At 47.1% G+C, this 23,458-nt stretch overlaps 1 protein-coding gene across 1 annotated transcript; it reads right to left on the reverse strand.

Moving 5' to 3' along the window:
* Nucleotides 1-232: 232 nt before the first annotated feature.
* On the reverse strand, nucleotides 233-22,659 carry WNT11 (Wnt family member 11). Its single transcript, XM_009816135.2, has 5 exons — nucleotides 22,526-22,659; nucleotides 13,168-13,403; nucleotides 12,127-12,404; nucleotides 10,394-10,686; nucleotides 233-409 (listed from the first exon to the last, which is right to left on the reverse strand). The coding sequence occupies exons 1-5, from the start codon at nucleotides 22,606-22,608 to the stop codon at nucleotides 235-237; spliced, it is 1,065 nt and encodes a 354-aa protein (XP_009814437.2). The 5' UTR covers nucleotides 22,609-22,659; the 3' UTR covers nucleotides 233-234.
* Nucleotides 22,660-23,458: the final 799 nt, after the last annotated feature.

Genomic DNA, 23,458 nt, shown 5'->3' on the forward strand with positions numbered 1-23,458 from the left:
TTTGTCTTCCCAGAGAGCATTTTATTGGTGGGGGGAGACATTTGTGGGTTTGGTTGGTTCTTTTAAGGGTCTTATTTTTACTGGTGTGATTGCTTTTTTTTCCTCCTACCATCTTTCTTCAAGTCTGTGTCTTTACAAGATAAATGACGTCTAGTCGGGGAAATGTTTTCTCTTCTCCAAATAGTGCTGGGGTGCCGCTGGCGTCTCAGCTCCCGGGCGGAGAGAGGAGGGTTTTCATTTGCACACATATCTCTCGACAGTCCTCTCGCACTTTTTACAGGTCACGTAGCAGCACCAGTGGTACTTGCAGTGGCATCGCTCCACCACTTTGTCCATGTAGGGATTGTAGCCTCTGCCGCAGCACATCAAGTCGCAGCTGTCGCTCCCGTTGGAGGTCTTGTTGCATTGCCTGGAAGAAAGAAAATACGGTGAGCAGGCACAAATCCCTGCAGGGCTTTCCAAACCAGGGTCCTGCGGTGGTGCTGGGGCCTGACAGCTCTGCAAGGCGCTGGGTGAAGCCAGCACGGTTGCATCTCAGCTGCAGCAAGCACATGGCAGGGGTGAGCACCCAGCCAAGCAGCCCTCTACACCTGCAAGGGAGGCAGGGAGAGCCCTGGGGCTGCACTCACATCACCTGCTCTGATGCCCAGGATTGCACTTGTATCACCTGCTCTGACACCCAAAATAACATTAAACTCCTGTTCTGACTCTCAGTTCGGGCTCAGCGGCATTCAGGCTGCCTGTCAGCCAGAGCAGGCAGGACCTAGCTCCTGTACAGGCAGACAAGCAAAGCTATCGTGATACCTCCACCAAAACAAAAACTCATAGTCCCTAGCAATCTGTATTCCCAGGCAGGCTCCAAAGCTGTCTGAAAGGAGCTGGAAGAAGATGATACCCTAAAGAACAAACACCGGTGTTTGTCCAACACTACCTAACCTGAAATGGATGGAGGAGGAACCCTACAGTCAGAGTATTTGCACAGGCTCCATGCCAATGATTCTGGGCTGGGAAAGCTCCCAAGCAGGCTGTTACAGCCACTATCCAGCCCTGACCCTATCAGGGAAATCACAACTGATACTAGCAGGGCCGGACTCTGCACTTTCCCCCCCTCGAGTGTCTCCCAGCACGGCACGAGCAGCCGGGGAGCTGGCTCTGTAACACCCCGAGTCCTGACCCAGGAGCAGGCAGCACGGCAGGAGCACAGTGTAGGATGACAAGTCGCCAAATATCACACGGACTTCTACCGCTTGTTTTGCTTCTGCTTTTAATTAAAGCCAGACCCGTTGGGATAAATCGGCCATTGTGTGGGGTTCCCTCGCTCTGTCCGCTTGCAAGCGTCTGGCTTGAGGTTTTCAGAAGTAACCCGTGAATTGGGGAATCCCTTTCATTAATCCATCGATCATGGATCCCCAGCCATTCTCAAAAACCAGCTATCTCATTCTCCTAAAATACTCCAAGTTGGGTCACTGGACATGAAAGCACAAAAGGCATTGACTTTTGGATGAGATGAACCATGTCGTAGAGATGCTGTTTCTCCATGGGCTGTAAAGATACCCCAGGCTGGAAGTATTCATGTTTGAGCAGATGCTCGGCTGGACACGAGCGCTGTAGGGTAACAGATCTCATTATGCACCCAACACCATGGGGCTGTGAACTTGATGGACTCTGGAAACTACTGTAAGAAAAGCAGTTTGGAGAGTGGGGGAATTGCTGACATCTCTCCTAAATCTTATCCTGCATGGCTATTTTGGACAGAAACACTCTATGGTTGGCTTGGGGCAGGGAAAGGAGAGAGGAGCATGAGCTGAGCTGAGCACTCCATTAATAGATGAAAACAAATCCATGAGATTTATAGGAATTCCTCATGAGGTAATGCTTTAGGAGAAGTTACGGGATTAATGAGGTGTTGAGATTTTGTTCTTGTTCTTCCTTTATTTTTTTCTGACTCAGGCAGGCCTCCTGTTTGTTATTTCTGACTCGCATTCCTCTCCAGGTTCAGTGTTTAAAGGCCCCCCCGCCCCGGCTCCCCCTCATTCGGGAGTGTGTGTAAATATTTACAAACCTTTGAAAGCTTCTACTGAAGCCGAAGTCTGCAACCACACTGAGCGTGTTTGCCTAATGCTGAACCAAAGGCGTTGTTACTGCCCCTGCGAGCCGGGGCCCCTCCGCCAGGAAACCTCGGAATGACTCCTCATAAATGTATTAGTAAATGCATTAAATATTCAGAGCAAAGGTTCAAATATAGGCGTGTTGACATTAGAAGAGGGGAGGGTATTTGACAACCTTACTCAGCTTTACCGGTGGATGGAAAGGTTGTTGCCCGGAGGTTCACCGAGGGAGGATGGGGAGTCTGCAGAAGCGTGGTGATGGATGTGCAGTGCATCCGTGCCACCTCGTGCTGAGAGCTCATTAAAATGGCCAAGAAAAGGAATACGGGTCCACCCTGACTCCAGTTCACCACTGAGGACATTCACTCCCCAAATGTACGAAGCACCCAACAGTCAAATTTACCCCATTCAAATAGAGAGAAAAACTCTTCTACCTGCTGTATTGGGACCTGTGAATCTCCCTTTCCTTGCACCCACTCCTGTGGTTTGCAAAAAAAAGTGGATCTGCTAGGAGATACACCTTTCTATAGCTGTGCCCATCCCACCCAGCCTGAAATAACGAAAGGAAAAAACCAAACTCTTATTAAAAAATCAGCAAGCTTCTTTTAGTTTTGGATAAAGGAACGGGGACATTCTGGATGGATGGGTTGAATAGCCAAAACAAAGCTTTGCACTCCATCCTGAACCTAAATGGGCTTCTAGAAAACTTTCCGGACAATGCCACTAACCGGAGATTTTGTTTTCTGTTTTAAAGTGTAGACCCGGGTGAATTACCTTTACTATTCTTTAAACAAGCTGAAACAGAGGTAGTTTCTCAGCTGTATCTATACATACAAAAAGCAAGTGGGGGAAGACAAAGGAGCCCAAAGACCAGAGTTTACCCACAGAAGCTGCCCCCGAGCATCTGCTTTCAGAGCCCACGGCTGCGATCTCACCAGGCTCCCCAATGATGGGTTAAGTTCAAGCTCATTTGTTTTGGGCCTGGTCCAGCATGATTCCAGCAACTCAGAGAAATGCCCTCCTCCCGAGCCTCAGAGAGAAAATACGAAGGCAGGCGATTGCATCTTAACACAACACCATAACCTCTAGAAGCACTTGGAAAACCGGTGAAAAATGATGCTTCGGCTGTAATCCCAGCCAAGGTCCTGGCTCAGGAACAGGCTTTCACATTGTCACAGTGCTTTTTCCTTCTTTATGCAAGAAGGGAGGAGGTCAGCCCTACTGACCGGACAAATCCCACTCAAATCCCTGTCCAAAATCTCCCCTTTCCAGCCCTCATTTGCAGAAACACTGCGGTACATCATACAGCCTTGTCGTGGGGGTGGCTCCTCAGCATCGGTGGTGAAGGACATCCCAGAACTTCTAAGAGTCTTCCCCCAGATGGAGAGGCAAAGCCATCTCACAGTTACGTCCTGGGGGACTTTCATTTTAAAAACCATGGGGAGATGTCATACTTAATTTCATTGTGGATTCCAGTTCACTTCAGTCCCATCAGCAGTTATGAGGATAGATTTTTTTGGTTGCCCAACTGGCATCTGAGAGCCAAACTGAGGCCAACTCTGTACTGCGTCACCCACAATAATGACATATGATGGCAGGGATGGGCCAGGTGTCCACTGGGACCTCACTCCATCAGTCCTATTGATAAGTGGAAGCTGCCTATAAGTACATTAGAAAAGTCATTCTGGGTCACAGCAACTGCCTGCCTGGCCCAGTACATCTCCCAGTGGCTGTGGGAGATGCTGTTCAGGGAGGAAAAAAAAATCTGGCCACTTTCTGTAGTCCTTTTCCTCACATACCACCAGCACCTGGGCTGTTGCATTAGGGATGATAGAAGGTACGTTCCTGCCTACACATCTCAGTATCCTCCTGTGGGCATCTGGGCCATGGGTTTTCCTCATCCCTTTCTGACCTCAGGGAAACCATCTGCCTCCATGAACTCCAGCAGCCACAAATCCCAGAAGACAGTACTGCTGTGTAAAGAAGTGATGTATTTTTTCTCTTTTAAATCAAATTCCTATTCATTTCTTTAGTGCCCGTTGCTCTGGTAATGTCAAGTCATACAGCAGTATATAAAAGAAAGAAAGAGAAAAATAATTCAAATCCCCCAGGAGGTATGTAACGCAATGGACATTGCTAAAAATACATCAAAGTGCACTTCTTCATATAAGATTTTGAGGGCAGAATCTTAACTGCTTTTAAATTGCTTTCTCATCCACAAGGAACGACTAGAGACTGACACTGAACAACTGTAGGAAAGAGAGTTATCAATAGTACATGTCATCAAGGAGATGTCAAGGGAGATCCTGGAACCAGCCTGTATTTTCATTAATGAGGAGTAGAGAGTGAGCTTAAAAATTTGTGGATAACGCTGGGGCAAAAGGAGCTGAGAGCATTTCACGAGAGTGGATTAAAATGCAAAGTAAGCAACACACTTTGAGAAAAATCCAGATAAATGTGGGAATGCTCCCCAGAGAGTCAGAGGAGCAGTTCAGAAAATAGAAAAGGACGAAGGAACTGATTTAGAGAAGTTTGTAAGAAGAGCTGTCTTCCCATCTATAAAAGATTATTGCAAAAAGGAGAGAGAGGAAATGTTCTTTATATGCTGAGGAAAGAGGAGAAGAAATTATTAGTTTGATTTCAGATAGTGATTAGTTTGAATACAGATTAAGAAAAATGTAACTCTGAGTATAGTAAAACCCTGGAACAGGTTGTTTAGGGAAACTGTTTCTAAGAACAAAGTAGGCAAATATCTTCAGTAACAGCCTAGGTGGTCTCAGTTCAGTCTTGCTCCCAAAAAGGAGGGGGTTGCAGAGAGGTGGGTGTTGGTCTCTTCTCCCAAGTGACAAGTGACAGGAAAAGAGGAAAAGGCCTCAAGTTGCACCAGAGGAGGTTTGGGCTGGATATTAGGAAAAATGTCTTTCCTGAGAGAGCGGTGAAGCACTGGAAGAGGCTGCCCAGGGAGGTGGTGGAGTCACCATCCCTGGAGGTGTTCAAGGAGCATGTGGACGTGGCACTGCGGGACATGGTTTAGTGGGCATGGTGGGGTTGGGTTGGTGGTTGGACTTGATGATCTTACAGGTCTTTTCCAACCTTAGTGATGCTGTGTTTCTGTAAAAAGATCAGGCTTCGTGGAAAGTAATTCCCAGCCCTGATATTCCCTAACTCCAAGGCTGTTTTGTTGCAGAGGGACTAAATAAGTTTAGGAGAGCTGACTGCAATTTTATCCCCTGAATTCACTACCCACTGCAATTTTACTGTGTGAAATTACTCTTTTTGCCAATAGATTTATTATTGACAAATCTGTTCAGGAAGCTTTATGGTCAAATCCAGGTCTCTCAAAGTGGGAAGGATTCAAACTTCCCCAGGGATTAACTGAGAAAAAGCCCAAGAAAGCATGGCTGGCCCAACTACTGAAATGGGCACCAGCTATAAGCACATTGCCCTGGGAAAGTTCCTCTGCTGCAGGTGGGAGGAACAGAAAGCTGCTATTTTCCTGACTTTCCTCCAGTTTAAACTTCTGGGGTGCTCACAGAAGAATGATTTGCTATTGGTTATTCATCATTTCTTGGTTCCCGTGAAAAAAGGATGGCATACCTGATAAGGGATCCAAATATAACTAAATCATCATACACATTATAAGCAAGTCAAAGCCAAAGTTTATCATATCTCATTGCCCCCATAATCAGGCAATGCAAAGCATATTTTCAGGGTGGCAGGAAACAAGTGGTATCAAAGCAAAGGGCTGCCATCGAACACTGAAAACCACTGCATCCTTTCTTTGCAGCATTTGATCAGCCCTGCTGTTGGGACCACCAAGATGCCAAAGATCTAACCACCAGCCACTAAGTCTTTGCAGTCACCACCGGGCAGCAGATGCATGCTCTGCTAACTTCATGCATGTTCCTATCCAAGAAAACATACCGGCCTAAGACACCTCGTGAGACACTGGAGACTGGTATTTTATATTGCGGAAAAGAATGAATACGTGAGCAAGGAGCAACCACCAAAGAACGGCCACCTTCATTGCCAAAGTGAGTCAGCTAAGGAGCGGTGGTTGATCAAGCCTACTTAGAATCATAGAATCATAGAATCATTTAGGTTGGAAAAGACTTTTAAGATCAATACTTAGCTGCAGCCCAATTTCTGCAGCGTAAGAGAGCTCCTTCCCATCTTCAGCAAGGACGGAGCAGCGTTCTCTTGGCTCCAAGACTGCTCTGGGAAAGATCAGTAATAAACAGCTCGGTTATCTCTGCAAGGCTTCAGGGGCTGGAGGCTTCTGCATGCATGATGGAATTTCCCTCTCCTTGGGTTCCTTAAGGGACCTTAAACAGCCTTTGAAATGTGATACATTGCACCCTACTGATAAAGAAGGTTAATACTTTTGCTTCTTTTCTCACAAAAGAGATCTCAATTTTACAATCCGCTTTTATTTATCATTTATTCGAAGCTGATAACGAATTTTTCAAGCAGGAGAAACTGAACTACCTTTTTAAAAGATGAGTTATAGGGTGCTTCTATCCAAGAAAGCTCTGAAAAGGGAACATACACGTTTTTTCCCAGCGGTTAATTTGTTGGGTTGAAAGTTGTACAATCCACTTGCTGCTCCACAGATCAGCTTCTTTAGATTTTTCTCCAGACCATTTTTTATTGGCTGTGAAAATGTGATGGTGGCATACAAGCACATGCAGTTTGGCTGGAGTGGATGAGGACTGCGGTTGCAGCAAGCCTGTTTGCAGGAGCCTTGGACACCGGTTGCAAAACTCAGCTCCTTAATCAGATTTTGAGCACTTCAAAGAGGCCTCAAATCTCAGCTTCGGGTTCAGCTCCCTGACTTTGAAATCTGCATACACCCCAAGCGCTTGGGTGCATGCAGATTTCCAAAGCATTTCTAATTTCAACAAACTAAGAAAGGCCAAGCTGTCTTAGAAAACATTTCAGGCTTGTTCCAAAGAAGGCTTTGAAATCCTTTCAGCGAAGAGCTCTGAAAGGCTTTTGAATAACTGGGTGCACGTTTTCCAAGTGGATTTTCACGTGGTTCCACTACAAGGTAATTCAATTCCCTTTCCTGCCTAAAAAACACACAATAAGTCTGCATAATGCGAGGGATAATTAGAGAGATGGAAGCCACCGATTAGACTATCCCTCCCACCCACCTGCGAGTGCAGGATTGTTCCCTACAGCATACACTGAAACCCAATACATCCAAGGTGTTGCAACTTAGCCATCAACCTCTGTCCTGCTTCCAGCGTGCTCTAAGCAAGCACCAGACCTGGGGGAGAGGGAGGGGAGAAAGGACTTTTTCTCCATATGATGCAAAACTACACGTTTTTTGTAACAAAAATGCAGCAATCTGAATTTTTTAATCCAGTAACAGGAAAAGGGGTTGTTAATAGGGTCTCCTCACCTATGCACCCCTTTGGAGGCAGAAAGCAGGGATGGAAAGCTGCTGAAGCTGCTCACATCAAAGGTCTTCTGCAGAGTGGTGAGAGGGGTCTGCACTGTAACACCCCGTGGGCTGATCCCTGCACCAACGTTCATGGCCAGAAAAAAGCCAAAGAGGGAATAAGCAGGTGGTGGAAGAAGAGAGAAAATGAACTAAGGGACCACCCCAAAAAATCCCTTTTTGATTGCATTTGCCATAAAAGACTTTAAAAATTAGCTTAGTAGGAAACAGCGGGATCTCCCCCCAGAAAAATTTGACGTGCACAAGGATAAAATGTTAAGATGCCTCCGGGACTTGACTTATAAAATAAAAACCTGTTTGGGCTATTTCCATGCGAGCGTTTTTTACATCTTTGTGGAATAAGCACAAACCGCATTTTTCCCTGCCCTTTCTAACAGCATCCCTTTTGTGTTCCTTCTCCCTCATCCCTGTCATTAGCCGCTATCTCTGCAGCCCCGCAGCCGGCTGGAACAGAGCCACCGCATTTAAAATACATTTAGATGTCCTCTCTGTGAGAGAAAAATTGAGAAGGGAAAAATGCATCCATGGGAGGAGGAGGTTAGGGAAGCTCCCCTCCTTTTCCCCACTGCCCCCGGGAAGAAGGGATCGATCTGCAAACACACTGTGTGCATTTTACACTTATTTCCTCTGCTAATTTAATGCAGAAAAGGGGCTGCTGTGGCTTGTGTTACATGTCCCAATTTTGAGACACCAGGCATCATCTCAAGAGCTGGCAGATGGATAGCGATGAAAATGAGTGTAACTACAGATGAACTTAAAACTTGGCCTGAGAGATGCCTGCAGCTCAACACGGGACTATCTCGCCCTCCTCCCCTCCCACGGCCATCACTGTCTTGTACATCCGAGAATAAGGAGTATTTCTTGACAAGTTCCTTTTGAAAGTCATCCCCTCCTGCCTTAATATCTTGGTCCTCTAAATCCTCACTCAATCTCACTTCCCATGGACCCTCGCCTGGCAAGCTCACAATCACTGCTGTCGCCCAGCTCGGGATAAAAGGACGCCTGCAATACACATTTTCCTATCCTTGGGAAAAAAAAAATCATTCAAGACCTTGACATATTTTTCATCCTTAGCTGGGATAAAAAGGCAAAATCTGCTGTAAAATGAAATTAGATGAAGAAGTCACCCCTCCCTCCCCCTTAAAAGGATTTCAGCGCATGGAAAATATTTTACTTGGCAAATCTGTAACAAATGCTATTTGTTTTTGACCCAACCTGTTGATATCATGCAATTCCTATCAAACTAATTTCTAAATAACCTCCACAATTTTTTCATTGCAAAACAGAATGACACAACAAAGAGGTCTTTTTCAAGACACAGATTTGTCAAAATCCATACGAATCCACAAAAACATCACTTCCACTCACATGACATTTTCCCTCAGAAACCAGCTTCAACACATGCTTTTTCCCTGTAATCCTCAGTGACCCATAAACATCTTCACTTGATAATTACTGCTCCACCACTGGGCCAGCGATGAACGTCAGCCTGGTGTTCCCACCACAGAGCTGCCAGAAAGACACTGTTGTAGAGCAGTCCAGCCACTGGTTTTGGTCCTAATGGAGGTTATAAAACTGTAACTGCCACAAAACATCAGAGGACAAAAAGGACACACTTGTTTCACTCAGCTGACATCATCTCCTGATCATCTCCACCAGGTAAACGCTGATATATTGTCTACAGAGTGTCGTTACAGATTAAATGGCAGTTGCTAAAGGATATCTTCTAAAGTCCCCTCACCAAATACTTCGCACAAATCAAAGGTATCCAAAGAGTATCTTTTCTGCATTTGGGTCATTTACTTCATTTCCATTACAGCCAAACTTTCTCTCCATTGAACCAAAGTGGTCCAAAGACCACTACCTCCAACAAGAGTTAAAATGAAGACACCCCACAAAAGGACACGTACATGCACCTTGCAAATGACTGCCTGAGTCTCCACCACAAAGTTAACACAAAGAGCAAAGAACAATTATGAGAAATATCTGAAGAAAGCCAAGTCAGCAGACTAACGAGACAGCATGAAACCCAGCCACTGCAGCCACCTAATAAAATATCTGGAAATTCTGCAAAATTCTGGAAATACACAATTATTTGACTGTCAAAGGGTCTGCTGCCCACCTAGAGATGCTCAGACTGCTGAAACGTGGAATTGGTTTGTCTTGGAGGGAATTAAACAGATGATGGGAAGAGACAGGCATGGCTGCTGCCTGTGAAAGGGACAGCACTGTGCCCAGTGGAGGTTGGGTATGATGCCCTTAAGTCAGTGATGTTAATGGGATAAAGCAATTCCTCTGCAGAGACATAAGCGATACAAACACACCTGGATTTTTTAAAATGCAGTGGAATAAAAACCCTAAAAATTCAACTTTGTACTTTACAGGGCTTTTTTAAGGATGCCTGGGAGCACTGATCTGAATTGGGTTAAACACTTGCCTACTCAGAGGAGCCTTACAGTAGAGTAACAGCTCATGACATCAGCAGTGACTGCAAGAAATGACTTAGAAAGACTCAACACAATTTAAAGCAGCTGCTTGATCATGACAAGTTCCTGTGGAGGTGAGCTGCCTGGGGGATTTCAAAAGGTATCTTGTGCTTGCCTGTATAACGCAAATGGTTTTTGCAGCTTTGTCTTGGCCATGGCCACCACTAATAGTCTTGAGCATCTGTAGACCATATCGTATGTTAGAGGTGTCCTTTACCTGCATGCATGTGCTACCTCCCCGGTTATTTGCCTCTTATTCATACATGTTCCCCTCTTCCCCTTCCCTCTTTGTGGCTCCAAGTGCAGTCAGCACCTGCTGCAGAAACCCTCACCTGTCCTGGGTCCCGTGCGAACCCACTTTCTCATTCTTCATGCAGAAATCGGGTGAGCTCTGCAGGTAAATCAGCTCTGTTTCTTTAACCGGCCTGATATCAATATCCTTTGGCACGAGGTATTTGCGTGTGCCCATGGGCCGGTGAACGACCTTGGTAGCTGATAAATACTTGTTTTTGAGGTCCAATGCAATGTCTCGCAGCTCTTGAAGGCCTTTCCAACAGGTCTTGATAGAGCATGACCCAGAAACTCCATGGCACTTACATTTCATTTCAAGAGAGGCTTTCAAGACCTGCAAAAAGGAATGCAGGAGTTAGGAAATGCCCTTCTCTTACCTCCAAACAGCCCACAAACTTGCTAAAGAAGGCACTTTCTTAGCAGGGACTGCTATCGAAAAGAACTGCTGCTCTGATTTCTGCACAGTCACTCTAGAGTAGCTACTGTGCAAAGGGAATGAGATCCCACAGCTCCTTAGTGATCACCATCAGCCCAGGACTACTTTCACCAAGGCACCTTTGCAGCCAGCAGACAGAAGAGTATTTTGAATTTTGATCAGATATCCATATAGGGCTGCATTTCCACCCTCTAAACTCCTAAGGAGCTGAAAAATCAAAGCAATCCATAAATAGAAAATTAACATCTATTTCTGCCTCCAGCAGCTTTGGGCTTTGAGTAACAGATGTCAAGGCTCTGACGAATTCAGGGCACCCTCACCCTGCCTTTCTGCTGGCCATGGGGCCAAAAGAGCCTTTTACTTTGGGTCTGCACTAGTCTCATTTCTGTAGGACATGGCAGGACACTGCCAGGAAGGGGTGAATGCACCAGCCATGGCAACAGTGTCTCCCAAACCAAAGTCTGCCCATTGCAATTAAAACAAAAACTCAATACATTGCAAAAATAAAAAAACAGATAGAGTGGGAATGGTAGAGAAAAACACCCAGGGGAGGCAAGTTCTGCATGGTTGTGCTCTGCAAAGGTGAGTTCAGCCCGTAGCTACAGTCAGCTGCCAATGAGCTCAACACGCTCCAAGTTTTATCTACTTCAGCGGTCAGCCACAGGCAGCCCTGGAAGGACTAAGCTGTGTGGTAGGACCAGCCTAGGAAACCGCTGCAGCCCCAGAGATGGGTGCAGGGGTTGCCTTTACAGTCCCCCACCCATTTCTCCAGCTGCATGGAGGGCTGCGACAGGGATTTGCACCTCGGTACACACCAAGCACTGCTCATGGTAAGCATTATCCCTCCACTCGATGCAAGCTGTTAAAAGCAGCTTCTCCCAGATATGGGAATAACCACTAGCGAAGCAGTATGAAAAGGAAAAATCAGCCCTCCTGGCTGCAGGGATGGCTGGGAGGCAGCTGCTGCTGGATGTGTCAGGCAGATGATAATCCTCCGTGCTTACACAGCACTTGGCCTGTGCAACGCCCTTGGCAGAGCACGATGGGACCCATCCCCACCACACCTCCTGGGGTAAGCAAGCCAGAGCCATCTTTGGCTCTGGCAAGGGTGGCAATGAGACATCCCACCCACAGTTATACCGGGCTGATAATAGCATTCAGGACCTCCTGAGTCCCAGCGTGAGTTATATAGCCACAGTCTTCAGCAGGCCAAAGGAGTTCAGAGCAATCTGGGAGAAACCTGCTCCTTTCGCTAGCTGATAGAGACACTGAACCTCACAGAGCGACCGACCACTACAGATGATTGTACAATTACAATAACTCTCGTGGATTTGTTACCTGTCTCCCTACTTCACTGTTGTGCAGATGCATCAGTTTATTGGCTTGTGATCCTGATTTTTTCATCTTCATGGGAGCATCTGAAAATTTGGACCCCATGATAAGACCATAGTTGAGGTTGTCTGCACATCCTCCCCATCGATACCCAGGTCCAGGTGTCTCACCTGGGATGGGACCACAGGAACAGCCAGGGAGGTCCCCGGTGGTGCAGGCTCTGGCAATGGTGTGGCTGATGGCAGCAGCAGAAAGGGCATACACAAATGCTGACTCCCTTGTGCCTGGAAGAGACAAGAACTCCAGCTCAGCCTCCTGAGACAGCTAAATGCTTCCCAAAAAGAGACCCACACAATCTGTACCCCATGGAACAGCAAACACACCAACTCGTTGCAGCTGAGACCTCCCATGGCATCACCAGCTTGGAGCACATCTCCTAAGTGAGCTCTTCAACACAAGGCAACAGCCCAGCAGGGCAAGGAGGCACATGGACTTATGCAACTTGTCCATTGTGGTGTGATCTGCTATTGCAGTGCATGAAGAAGCCCCCCCATGGACTCTCCTGCCTCCTTTTACCCCTGTGCTGGATGCTGCTTGCCAGCAGGTCATGGAGCTGGCATGCATGGAGCTGGGGGAGGTGGTGGGAGGCCATAGAGCTGCAGCATGAGCATGCAAGGATGCTCTGAGCCATGAAAGCTCACTGTGCAGCTTCACGTGTAGCATGTGCTGCTTGACAAGTCTGCATGCCCTGAACAGCAGCTCCACAGCTGTGAGCGAGTGCACCGTGACTCTGAATAAGATGAGCAGACCATATTGGTGGCATGCTTTGTAAGAGCTGTAGGAGACCAGGTCTTGGATTCAAGAGCTCCTGGGCATGACTGGCACCATAATGATAAATGTGGTCTCAGAGAACAGGGCAACTAGGCTATGTAGTCCCTTCATGTCCCCCCTGGCAGCACAACCCTTTCCCAGCCCCAGCACGCATACACACAACACCGGCTGACTCTACTCACTCATGTCCCCGGCTGAGCCAGCACTGCTGTTTACCTCTCTCTAAGTCCAGCAGGTAGTTAGGAGCCAGCTCAATGGAAGAGCAGTTCCACCGCATGTCTGAGAAAGTTTTACGGCAGGTCTTTATCACTTCCCGTGCCGCCTGGATGATGGTCTGCATCAGCTCCAGGTTGCTGCGGCACAGCTGCACCTGGGAAACCACCAAGCCTTCGAGCTGCTTGCAGTGCTGGGTTTGATTCAGGGCCAAAGCTGAAGGAGTCTTGGACAGAGCTCTGAGGAGACAAGCACATGCAAAGAGGCATTAAAACCTGCGAAAAAGTTAATCTTCAGGTCGATATTAATTTCTCCACTACCTCCAGTCCAGTGAATGCTTTGGCCTGTGTTCATCTTAATTTTAGCTACCTGTAAATTAGTGCTTAGTTTAAGCTGGTGAGAGAGGTGAGCAACTTTTAGGAGTGATTTATCTCATCTAAAGTAGGTGTTTAAGGTAGGTGGGAAGAAACACCCTCTAGAAGTGCGCATTTCTCTCCATCTTCTAGGGGAGCCTGGACAAAGCTCCTGGGGCATATGCCAAGTTGACTGAATGTGTAAATCCTTACGGGAAGGTTTTTTTGCTGAAGAATGAAGAGGACAGACCTCCCAACAGAGTGAAAAATGACCCATCAGTTCCACGATAACAGAAAGCTGGGTCTTCCAAGACTGTGGTATTCAGAAAAAAAAAAAAAAGTGAAGTTGGTGTTATCAGAGTTTTGCATTCAGCATCTGTCTCACACACTCTCTAAGGATTATGCTAAATGTCATGTAATTAATTATGGAGAAAATCCCCTGCAAGGCCTAGGGAAAAGCCACCAAGTTTGCAAAACAGATGCTTTCCCTTAGAGTTAATGCTAATGGCCTCCACCAATTCCATCACTGCTGTACGTAGATAAGTCTGTTTCTCTAGTCTCCAAAAATGTAGTGCAGAAACACAAGGAGAGTATGTGCAAAGAGAGTACCATGGTCAAAACTGAGGAGGGATCCACTAGCACCAGCACGTATGTTACTGGAAGAAACCAACACCACCCCAAAGACCCCATTGGTTCTTCTAGTGTGCAATTGCCAACATTTCCAGGTAAAAAAAGAAAAAAACAAATGCTGCCATGCATCATATGGGGCTGTGCTCTTCTTCCCCAAGCACCCACAGCGATCAGCAGAAGCCTGGTGTGTAACTCTCTTTGTATCTTTATGACCTGCTTAGGGTAGTCATAAATGTTATTCATTCCCATAAAACAACTTTCTAGCTGGCTACATCCATAACTGGCATCTGATCCTGGCAACACAACTGCCTTAACACATATTTCCTTCTCTCCTTGTTAAATGTGTTGCCTTTCAGTTTCATCCTAAGCCATCTTGGTTAGTTTGGCTTATTAGCAGACACATTTCTGGGTGCATTTCACTTTATTACTGTAACATCCACATCCTTCAGAAGTTAAATGAGATGGAAATGGAGCTAAAATTGAGCCCTAACCAAGAGCAGGGGTATTAGCTCTGATCTCCGGTTTTCAGGAAAACACATCTATGTTCCACCAGCTCCCTCAAGGTTGGCTTGAACCAGCTGCTGTGTATGTTGGAGCTCTCTCCAGGCTGTGCATAACTGCTAACCCCAACCGCTCTTCCAGCAGGGAAAGGCTACAGTCCTTGCTAGGGCTGAGTAAGTCTGCACTGAAAAATTCCCAAGCGGCTGGAGTTTGGCATTTCTGGCACTAGATAATCAGTGGCAAACTTGGAAGGGAAACCACCACTCTGCTAGCTATGTAAATATATACATCATACATATATTTAAAGAGGTCCATTAAATATACAGCAAACAGAATTTTTGGCCAGTAAATTTCAAAGGAAAGGAAAAAGTGGAGTATTTAATTGTCAGAAATTCTACCCTGTAGTTCATCTCGGTCCCTTGCACACCATTGCTCATGCAATGCTCCCTGTCTGGAGAAGGGCACCTCCAGACAGCAACACATCCTGTCTTAGACATGTACCAGTGCTGGACCTGAGCTGGTGGAGACAAAACCTGTTGGTGATATTCTGGGTGCTCAGGTATCTCTGATATATCATGTCCTTGAAAGTAGAGGCATGAGTCTTGGGACAGTACGAATGTCACCTGACTGCAAACCTCTACAGTGTGGACCTCGCGGTAGTGCTTCAGGGTCCTTCTTCAGCCCATGGAAAGAAAAAGCCACGTCTAGGGAGTAATCAGCCTGGTGTGCTTTTAAGATCTATAGTAGGATAAGATAACTCATGCCCTAGAAGTGCTCATTTTCTGCTCTGGCTATAGAAGGAACCCAGGTACCGAGCTCGGACGCAGACATCTGGACTGTATAAGCACAGAGCTGGGTGAGATGAGTCCAACCCCTAGCACTTAGCACCAGAAACCTGTGAAAACTTATCCCAGAAAGCCTATCAGCAGCTCTCAGGAATGGGCTGAAATGCAAATCAGGCAAGAGGCCAAAGCAGCTCGTCACTGATAGAGTAAATATGATAAATACTCCAGCACAGTACGTCCCAGCAGCAAAATAAGCAGGCAGGGTGAGGCAGGCGAAATGAGAGAGCTTCACAGCCTGAGCTTCAGGCAGATGAGGAATGCTCCAGGTCTCTGAGATATGCTGTACCATGGGGCACCAACTCCGTTTTCTAATCAGAGGTGCCTAGTGACACTTCAGAGGTCTTGGGACGTTTCACCTGGCCCTCCAGAAGGATGCATGTATCTCATAGGTCCTGCACCACATCTTCTAGCCCTGCATAGAGGTCTCGGGCATCTTTAAAGGATCTTGAAGCCTACACTGAGGCACCTGCATCTCACCATTACAGACAAGTCAGGAACAGCAGAAATAATCACCTACAAGCTGGGATGACAGCTGAGTTCAGATCAAAACTCATCCCCGTTGTGAAAAAAGGGGATGTGATACCATGACAGCATGTTATTACAGATGACCTGAAATGATCACCATTACAGAAGCAGATTTATAATGGAACAAGAAATTCACTTCGTGGAAGAGGGAAAAATACTTGCCAGACAGTCTAGAAAGGAAGGACCGCAGCCCCATTGGGGAGAACTCAGTAAATGGCAGCAATGGCTTTTTCTCGTCGAATGAGCCGAGCTCCAGGGAGCCCGCCAAGAATAAAAATGCAAGATGCAGAAAGGTGTTTTCTGAACATCTCCCAGGCCTGAACTTCATGCCTTTGCTTGTGAGAACCTATAATTGGAAACATCTCCAAGTGTCGGGAGGAAAAAGTAAAGGGTAATGGAGATGGAAAAGAAAACTCACAGTTGCTGGATTCCCTTGCCGAGACCGAAAAGTGTCTTTATAAATCACAAATCAGGAATGTGAGAGGCCTATTAGGTCATCTAGTCCATGCCCTGACAGCCCAGGTTTACTCAGTCTCTGTCCTACATTCAGAAATGTCTTCTCCACCCCTTGTTCCTTTAAACCCTGCCCATGGAAAGGCACCAACCCTCCCCGCTCCCCAAATTCTGGTAGCACCAGGGAGGGATGCTCACTGCCTGAAAAAGACATTGTTAGGGAACAAAGTCCATTCATGGGGCAGCGGAAAGGAAATCACCTTCTCCCAGAAGACTCTTGTCCATGGTGGGATTTGGTGGGGGGTGTCCATCCCATCTCCACCCAGTCTCCATTGACCACCAGCACTGGGAGGGAAACTGGAGCCAAAGGGGCACAGCCAGCCTGAATAAAGCAGCCCTCAAGGGCATAGTTAGCAGAACAACCTTTAGCCCTCAATAGGGGAAAAAATCCCTGATAAACATCTTTCTTTGGACTCACCACCCTTCATCTGAGAAGCAGCATATGGGGATTTTACCTGCTGCCACCCTATAAATGTTGCTTTTCCCTGATTTCTGCTGCTAATATCGTGCTCTCCTCCCTTGACTCTCCTGCCCCATCCTTCATTCTCCAGAAACCTGAGGACAACTGAGGGGTGGTTGTTTTTTTTTTTTTTTAATATACATATTTGACCCATCCCTTTAAATAAACAGGACCCAAACCAAACATCTCCTGCTTTATATATAGCATAGCAGGGCTTTCAATTGAAGTTATGGATACTGACAGAAAACCATAAACGTAATTACAGAGGAAATATGATGCATGGATGGATCATGACTTTCGTTTACTCTTTTAATTATCTCAGGCAGTTAATAAATTCATTTGAAAACATGAATGCTCTACAGTGTTAGGTCCTTTGAGAGGTATGGGCCCATTCCTACAGATCTGGCCTCCATGAGAAGACTATTCATAGGAGCAGCAGCTTGGGAGAAGTACCTTCAGATCTGAGCAGACATCAATGAAAGCCATACACGGTTTGATTTACAGGGACCACTGTGCGTAGGACACTGCTCCTGGTCAAGCCAAAGGGAGAAAAACTCCTTGAACTGAGCAATGAAGCACTGGTGCCCGTTAAAATACCCTTAAAGGGTGGAAGGATCTCCTGTCTTTCTGATGTGGGCTCTCTCTGGAGGGCATCTCCCCATCCTCCCTTGTGTGATGTGACCCAAGAAGGTCTCACAGAGGGACTGCTGGTGAAACCATGAACTTCTGCTCCAAATTGTTCGCTTTGCTTTCTGCAAAGGCACTCTCTTTTTTATGCCTGTTCTTAAATCCCTTAATCTTGCAGGGATTTGGGCGAAACAAAAAGATTTAGACAAAATGACACTTCTCTGGAGAGTGAAGTGTGTGGTAAACTTTAATAAAGAGAGGCAGCAATTAGGGTTTTTTTGCATTCAATCTCATTAAAGGCTTTTTTATCTGCAGGAGCCTCATTTTCTCAGGTTTTCAATTGGAAGAGGCTCACAGGACTGTTACAAATGCCTTGTCTAAGCTCCTGGTAGTCAGAGGCAGCCCGTGCCCCTGCCCTGCATCAGTCCTGGTCTGGGGACCACAAGAGCTGGGAAAGCCACCATGTCCCCTGGTAAATGCTTCCAGTGGTTCTGCAAAGCCTTTTCAAACAGAGAAATGGGATTTATATAGCAAAAAAAAAAAAAAAAAAAAAAAAAAAGAAATAAAGAGGAGGAAGAGGGAGAGGAGTTGGGGAGGAAAAAACCCAACCCTGAAGTAAAAGCTTAAAATAAGAGCTGCTTTCAGATACGGTGCCAAATCCAGTGCTGGCAGTAGTGGGCACGAGGCCATTGACTTCCAGCCCAAGCTCGACTGAAGTCGATGCCAGCGGCGAGTTGGCTCACCAAGCGCCAAGGAAGGCCGTGGAGCTTTGTCAAGTTTTCCCGAGCTGCCTACAGACTGAAGAGCAAACTTCAAAGCTGTTGTGTCCCCCCTCTCCTCGCCCCCAGCTCGCTCCCCTCCCGCCGTCCCCATCCTGCAGTCCTTTCACGGCAGCTCATCTAGCAGCCCCCTTGCCAGGCAGACGGTCTCCTCGCAGGCGCCCGTGCCCTGATGTCCCAGTCCCCCCCCCCGGTTGAAGGAGAGAAGCAGGAGCTGCCGGGAAGCACAAAATCTTTCCATTTTCTCCCCTGCTTTCTGCTGGCTGCAGAAAGGCTGAGGTGCTGCTCGAGGTCAGTGAGTTGGGGGACATCCCGGGTTCACCAAAATGCATGGCTGAGCTACCTTTTGCTCCTGAAGGGCTGTGATTTAACCATGGGAATTGTGCAGCAAAGCTGACCTCATAGCTGGGGACAGCACTTCAGCTAGGGATGGCTCCAGAGGGCATGGGACATGTCCAGGCCATCACAACAGGGACAGGCAGGGACTTCCCAAAGTGACCAGGCTCCACCTAAAAACCATGGGATTCCTAATGCCACCACTAGCTGTCACAGACTGATCCTGCAAGCCACACAAAAACAACACTTGCTGCATTCAGCCTCTTTGCAACCACTCTTGCGTTGAGGGTGACGCTCAAGAGAGGGACAGTCCAATCTGTGACTTGGCACCTGGACAGAGGAGATGCCAAGCCTCGGGGAGGCTGAAGTGCCCTGTAAGCCGCATCCCAACATCTGCAGACATCTGCAGCATGAACATCTGGCCGCAGCTCCCTCTAGTGCTCATCTATTTTTCAGCTCTACTCAACAAGTTGCTTCAGCAACCTGCTTGGCCAAACCCAAGGCCCCCCTAGGAAAGCTAAAGGGAGTGCAAAAGGTAAGGTGATAGAGTTCCTACATGCATTGGCCCTAAGACAACTCCCATTGAAACCCATGGCTGCCTCACCTCCCCAGCCGCTGTGATGCAAAACAAGCTCTGAGAACCGTAAAGCAATGAAAAAAAAAACTGCTCTAAGGATGGGAAAGCGTTTGCAAAAAGCAGCATGCAAAAACAAGACTCAGGGGCTCATATGCATTGAATGGAAAGGCTGCCTTGCCACGACAGCCCTGATTCTGCAAAGGTCTCTCTGTACCCTGACTTTACACCTAAGCAACTCCCTGGAGCTTGGACAGAAGAGGCCAAAATAAGAAGTTTCTCCAGCAGCAAGAGCAGGTTTACGAGACACTGACTGTCCACGCACAGCACTGGATGCTCAGCAGTGCACGCCTCGGCGGCAGGGAAGGGCACGGTGCCGATTTACAACAGCTGGGGATCTGGACCACAGAACTCATAAAAATAAGCCAAATGAAATAAAACAAATAGCTCCCTTTTACCTTCTCCCCTCTTTTACTAATTTACAGGGGATATTTGTGTTACAGGGAAGTCCTAAACGACTGAAAAGTGTGTTTTTCTTCTCCCCCTCCCCCTGCAATTACATCACGCTCTGAATCAAAATTGAATTTCCTATCGCCTTTCATATCAGTCGTTCCCTCTTCCCCAGGCTGGCAAAACCAACCTCCTTATCTTCCCCCTCCCCTCCCAAATCCTCTTTGAAGCTTGCCTCTGGCACCATGCCTACAACAACGGCCCAGCGAGCAGACCGCTGAGACAAGCCCATGACCAAAAACATCTTGTAGCACTTTGCTCCCTCTTCATCCCATCTTTTTTTTTCCCCCCTCTCTCCTTCCACGAGCACGAGAGGAAAGGGGCAGGGTTTGGTTGTACAGCACCCAGCACGTGAGGCCAGGGCTGGGATTGCAGCTCCAAGGTATTGCTCGGTATTCAGTAGCATCGATCTCCGTTCACCAAGAGTTTACCCACACGATTTCCAAGGACGGTCCCCTAGCCCTGAGGATGGCAGCACTGCTGCAGCGGGGAAAAGAGAGTGATGGGGAGGGGGGTAAAACTGGCCCCTGTTTCCATAGAAAAACAAGGGTGGGGAAGGGAGGAGAAACAGCAAATGAAAACAAAAAAAAACCCCATAATTTTGTGAAATCCCAGCTGGCAGCATCCCAGTTGTGAAGTGCCCTGGGACCGGGAGTGCAGGTCTCTGCCAGGTTTTAAACAGGTGTGAGGGAGCCCCGGCGGCGCATCTGGATGCAGTTCATGCTTCAAATGCCACTTTAATCCCAGCTTTCTTCTTCACCACTCACTTTTCCATAGGGGCGATATGTCTGCTGGGAAGGGGAGGAGCGGAGTGGCAACAGTGTCTTTCCTCCAACTGCCTCCCCCCCAGCCCCATCCCCAAAATCACTTATGGGCTGAAAGGCTGCTTTTGCCAGCAAAGCTATTACGGACTTTGCCCTGCCTTCCAGCCTTTTTTCATGTCTACAGCTTGTCGATGTGCCATCAGGTTCCCTCTGAAGCTCATCTTGCCCCTGCCCACCAAAGGAACCCAGGCCTTTCACTGGGGATTTAGCATCTTGCTTAAGCAGGACCCTAATGCCAAGCATATAAGCGAGCCCCTCCGCTCAGTTATGGGTCTGTACATAAGTGTCCTGCTGAATCAGAGTGCCACAAAACAGCCTTATTTCTGTGCTGCATAGAAATACAGGTTGCAAACAAGTCCAGGCTCTGCCAGCCCATGGGCATGTTGCTAAATGTCCTGCAGAGAGGAGATGCCCACCCTGTGCAAGATGCTGGATATACCCAGAGCTGAGAGCCTCAATACCCAAGGAAGCTGACAGAAAGAAATAGCTGGGCTATGTAATTTAGCTGTGGTGACTGCTACAAGATGTAAAGCCAAGACGGTGAAGAGCAAATCAGATCCTGACCCTCCTCTACTTCCAAGGTGGTCCTTAACATACGGAGACAGCAAATGAAAGATGCCTTAAAGTAGCTAAGTATTCCTCCCGCCTGTCCATATGCATTTAAACACCCTATGGAAGGATTCACCCTGCTTCTCTTTAGGCGTATAAAAGGTGGATGTGTGGTCTCGACCAGCTCCCTGCAGTCCATGGCATCTCCAGAGGAGATCTCTTGATGTTTGTGTTGGATGTCTCTCTTTAGAGGTTGAATTGCCATCTGGAAGGTCCCCTTCCTCCTGACTGCATGCAGGGCAGTGAAAACATGGGCTCCAACAAGACATCTAACTTGAAGATGTCCGAATTCAAGAGAGCCTTTATAAAGGTGGCGTGGGGAGAGCCTCAGATGACAATGACTGCGACAGTGGAATGGGAATTAGACGTAACACAGAAGGAGGAGCACAACAGGAACCTCTTGTCCCAATTTCCCCACCTAACCCCAAGATCCTCACCTTGCTGCACTGTACCCTACACAACAGACTCTCCCTGGCACTGCATTTTATTGTACCTTTTCTTTTAGGGAAGATGCTCATGTGAGGCCAGCCCACATCCCCTTATTTATTTTGTGCACAGCTTCAAACCGGAGTAGAAAAGACAGATCACTCGTCGAGGACATGAAACCAGATGGGTGTTGGAGGGGCTTGTTTGTTTGTTTTGCAGTAAGCAACTAATTGATTGCTTGCTTAAGCAAAGAAATGAGATAGTGATGTTTTCACTTTGTTTGCAGTGACATTACCTCCAAGGAAACTCAATCCAGACTTGACCACGCTCCCTGGTATTTCTTCACCCTCCCCCCCCCCGCCTCATTTTTAACACCCTTCATGAAATCCAAAGGTTAAAAGGTCCACAAAAAAAACATGTTATCTGTCAAGCATCCTCTGTGGTTGGAGATTGGCGGCATTATCTTAGCTGCCGTCCCTACTGCTCTCAGCTCCTACTCAGCACGAGCAGCGGTCCTGGTGGGAGAGTTCCCCAGCATGGCAGGAGCTAACGCTAGAAACTTCATTAAGTGGCTCATGCGAGCTTTCAAGTGTGTGCCTTTCGTTTGGTATCAATGAGAAGAAAAAACGAGCCTAAACCATGCATATTTTGGAAAGAAGATGGAGACATATTGTTAGCACAAGCCCCTAGTACACACACTTGAAATCAATGAATGCCCGGAGAAATGCAGCGCTTGCTGCTCTTTAAATGGCTTTACAGTGTGCCTCGAATAGCAGTTGCAAAAACGGGTGAGAGACCAGCAATGCCTACAAAGACTTTAAAAATGTAGCGAGATAGCCAGGTACTTACATCCATTTTATCCCATAGCAAATCCCCGTCTGCAGAATCAAAGACAGAAAAACAGCTAAGAAAAACCGCGGGCTCGGCTTCATTTTCTCCACTGTTCCCCACTTGCTGAAGGAAATCAGCTTCTCCGAAGGAAAAAAAAGGAGTTTTCCTAATTCTCTGCACGACGTATTTCCCTTCAGTTTTGGGTGTTGCTCCTCTTTGGAGATGAACAACCTGAAAGGAGAGAAAGAAAGAGCACGAGCTACAATTAACTCAGAAGTTTAGCGAGTCGACGCGACAGAGAGATCTATTATCCAAATTGCAAAGGAGTGGTTTATGAATCACAAAAAAGTTTGGATTATCCCCTCTCAGTCCCCTCCCTCGCCAAGCCTTGATACAACCTTTCGAGTCAACAGACAGACAAACCGTATGGCTTGAATTACACCCTGAGTTATGGTCTGATTGTGTGTTTCCATTTAACCCTGCACATGGCAAGACTTCATTCGCTGCTTCTTTTTTTTTTTTTCCCCCCTTTCCAAAAGGTTTGTGTAACTGCTCGGGAAGAAGGAAAAAAAAAAAAGATAAATCTTCAGATGAGCCCAAATCTTCGGCTATTCATCTCTCCCTTCCTTCTCTCCAGATTTCTTTCTTTTTTTCCCACCCCCCTCTTTTTCTGCAGAGAAGACAAATTATAAAAACTGCATTTCCCGACTTCACGCAGGTGCCCATGCCCTGCAGATGTTTCGGTCTGATCTGTTACAACAAATGTGTTTTGCTCTTTCCCTTCTGCTTTCCTTCTCACCTCATTAACTCTGCCTCTCACTTCTTCCAAGTCCTCGGGCACCTGGAGCTCACGGAAAGGGCTGCAACTTCGTAAACATAAAATCACATTTCTGTCTCCGGGGAGCAGCCAGGAGGAGACAAAAGCTCTCAAGGATTTCCCCACACACACCT

Source organism: Gavia stellata, chromosome 1 (genome assembly GCF_030936135.1).
Source record: "Gavia stellata isolate bGavSte3 chromosome 1, bGavSte3.hap2, whole genome shotgun sequence".
In the NCBI taxonomy this organism is placed as follows: domain Eukaryota; kingdom Metazoa; phylum Chordata; class Aves; order Gaviiformes; family Gaviidae; genus Gavia; species Gavia stellata.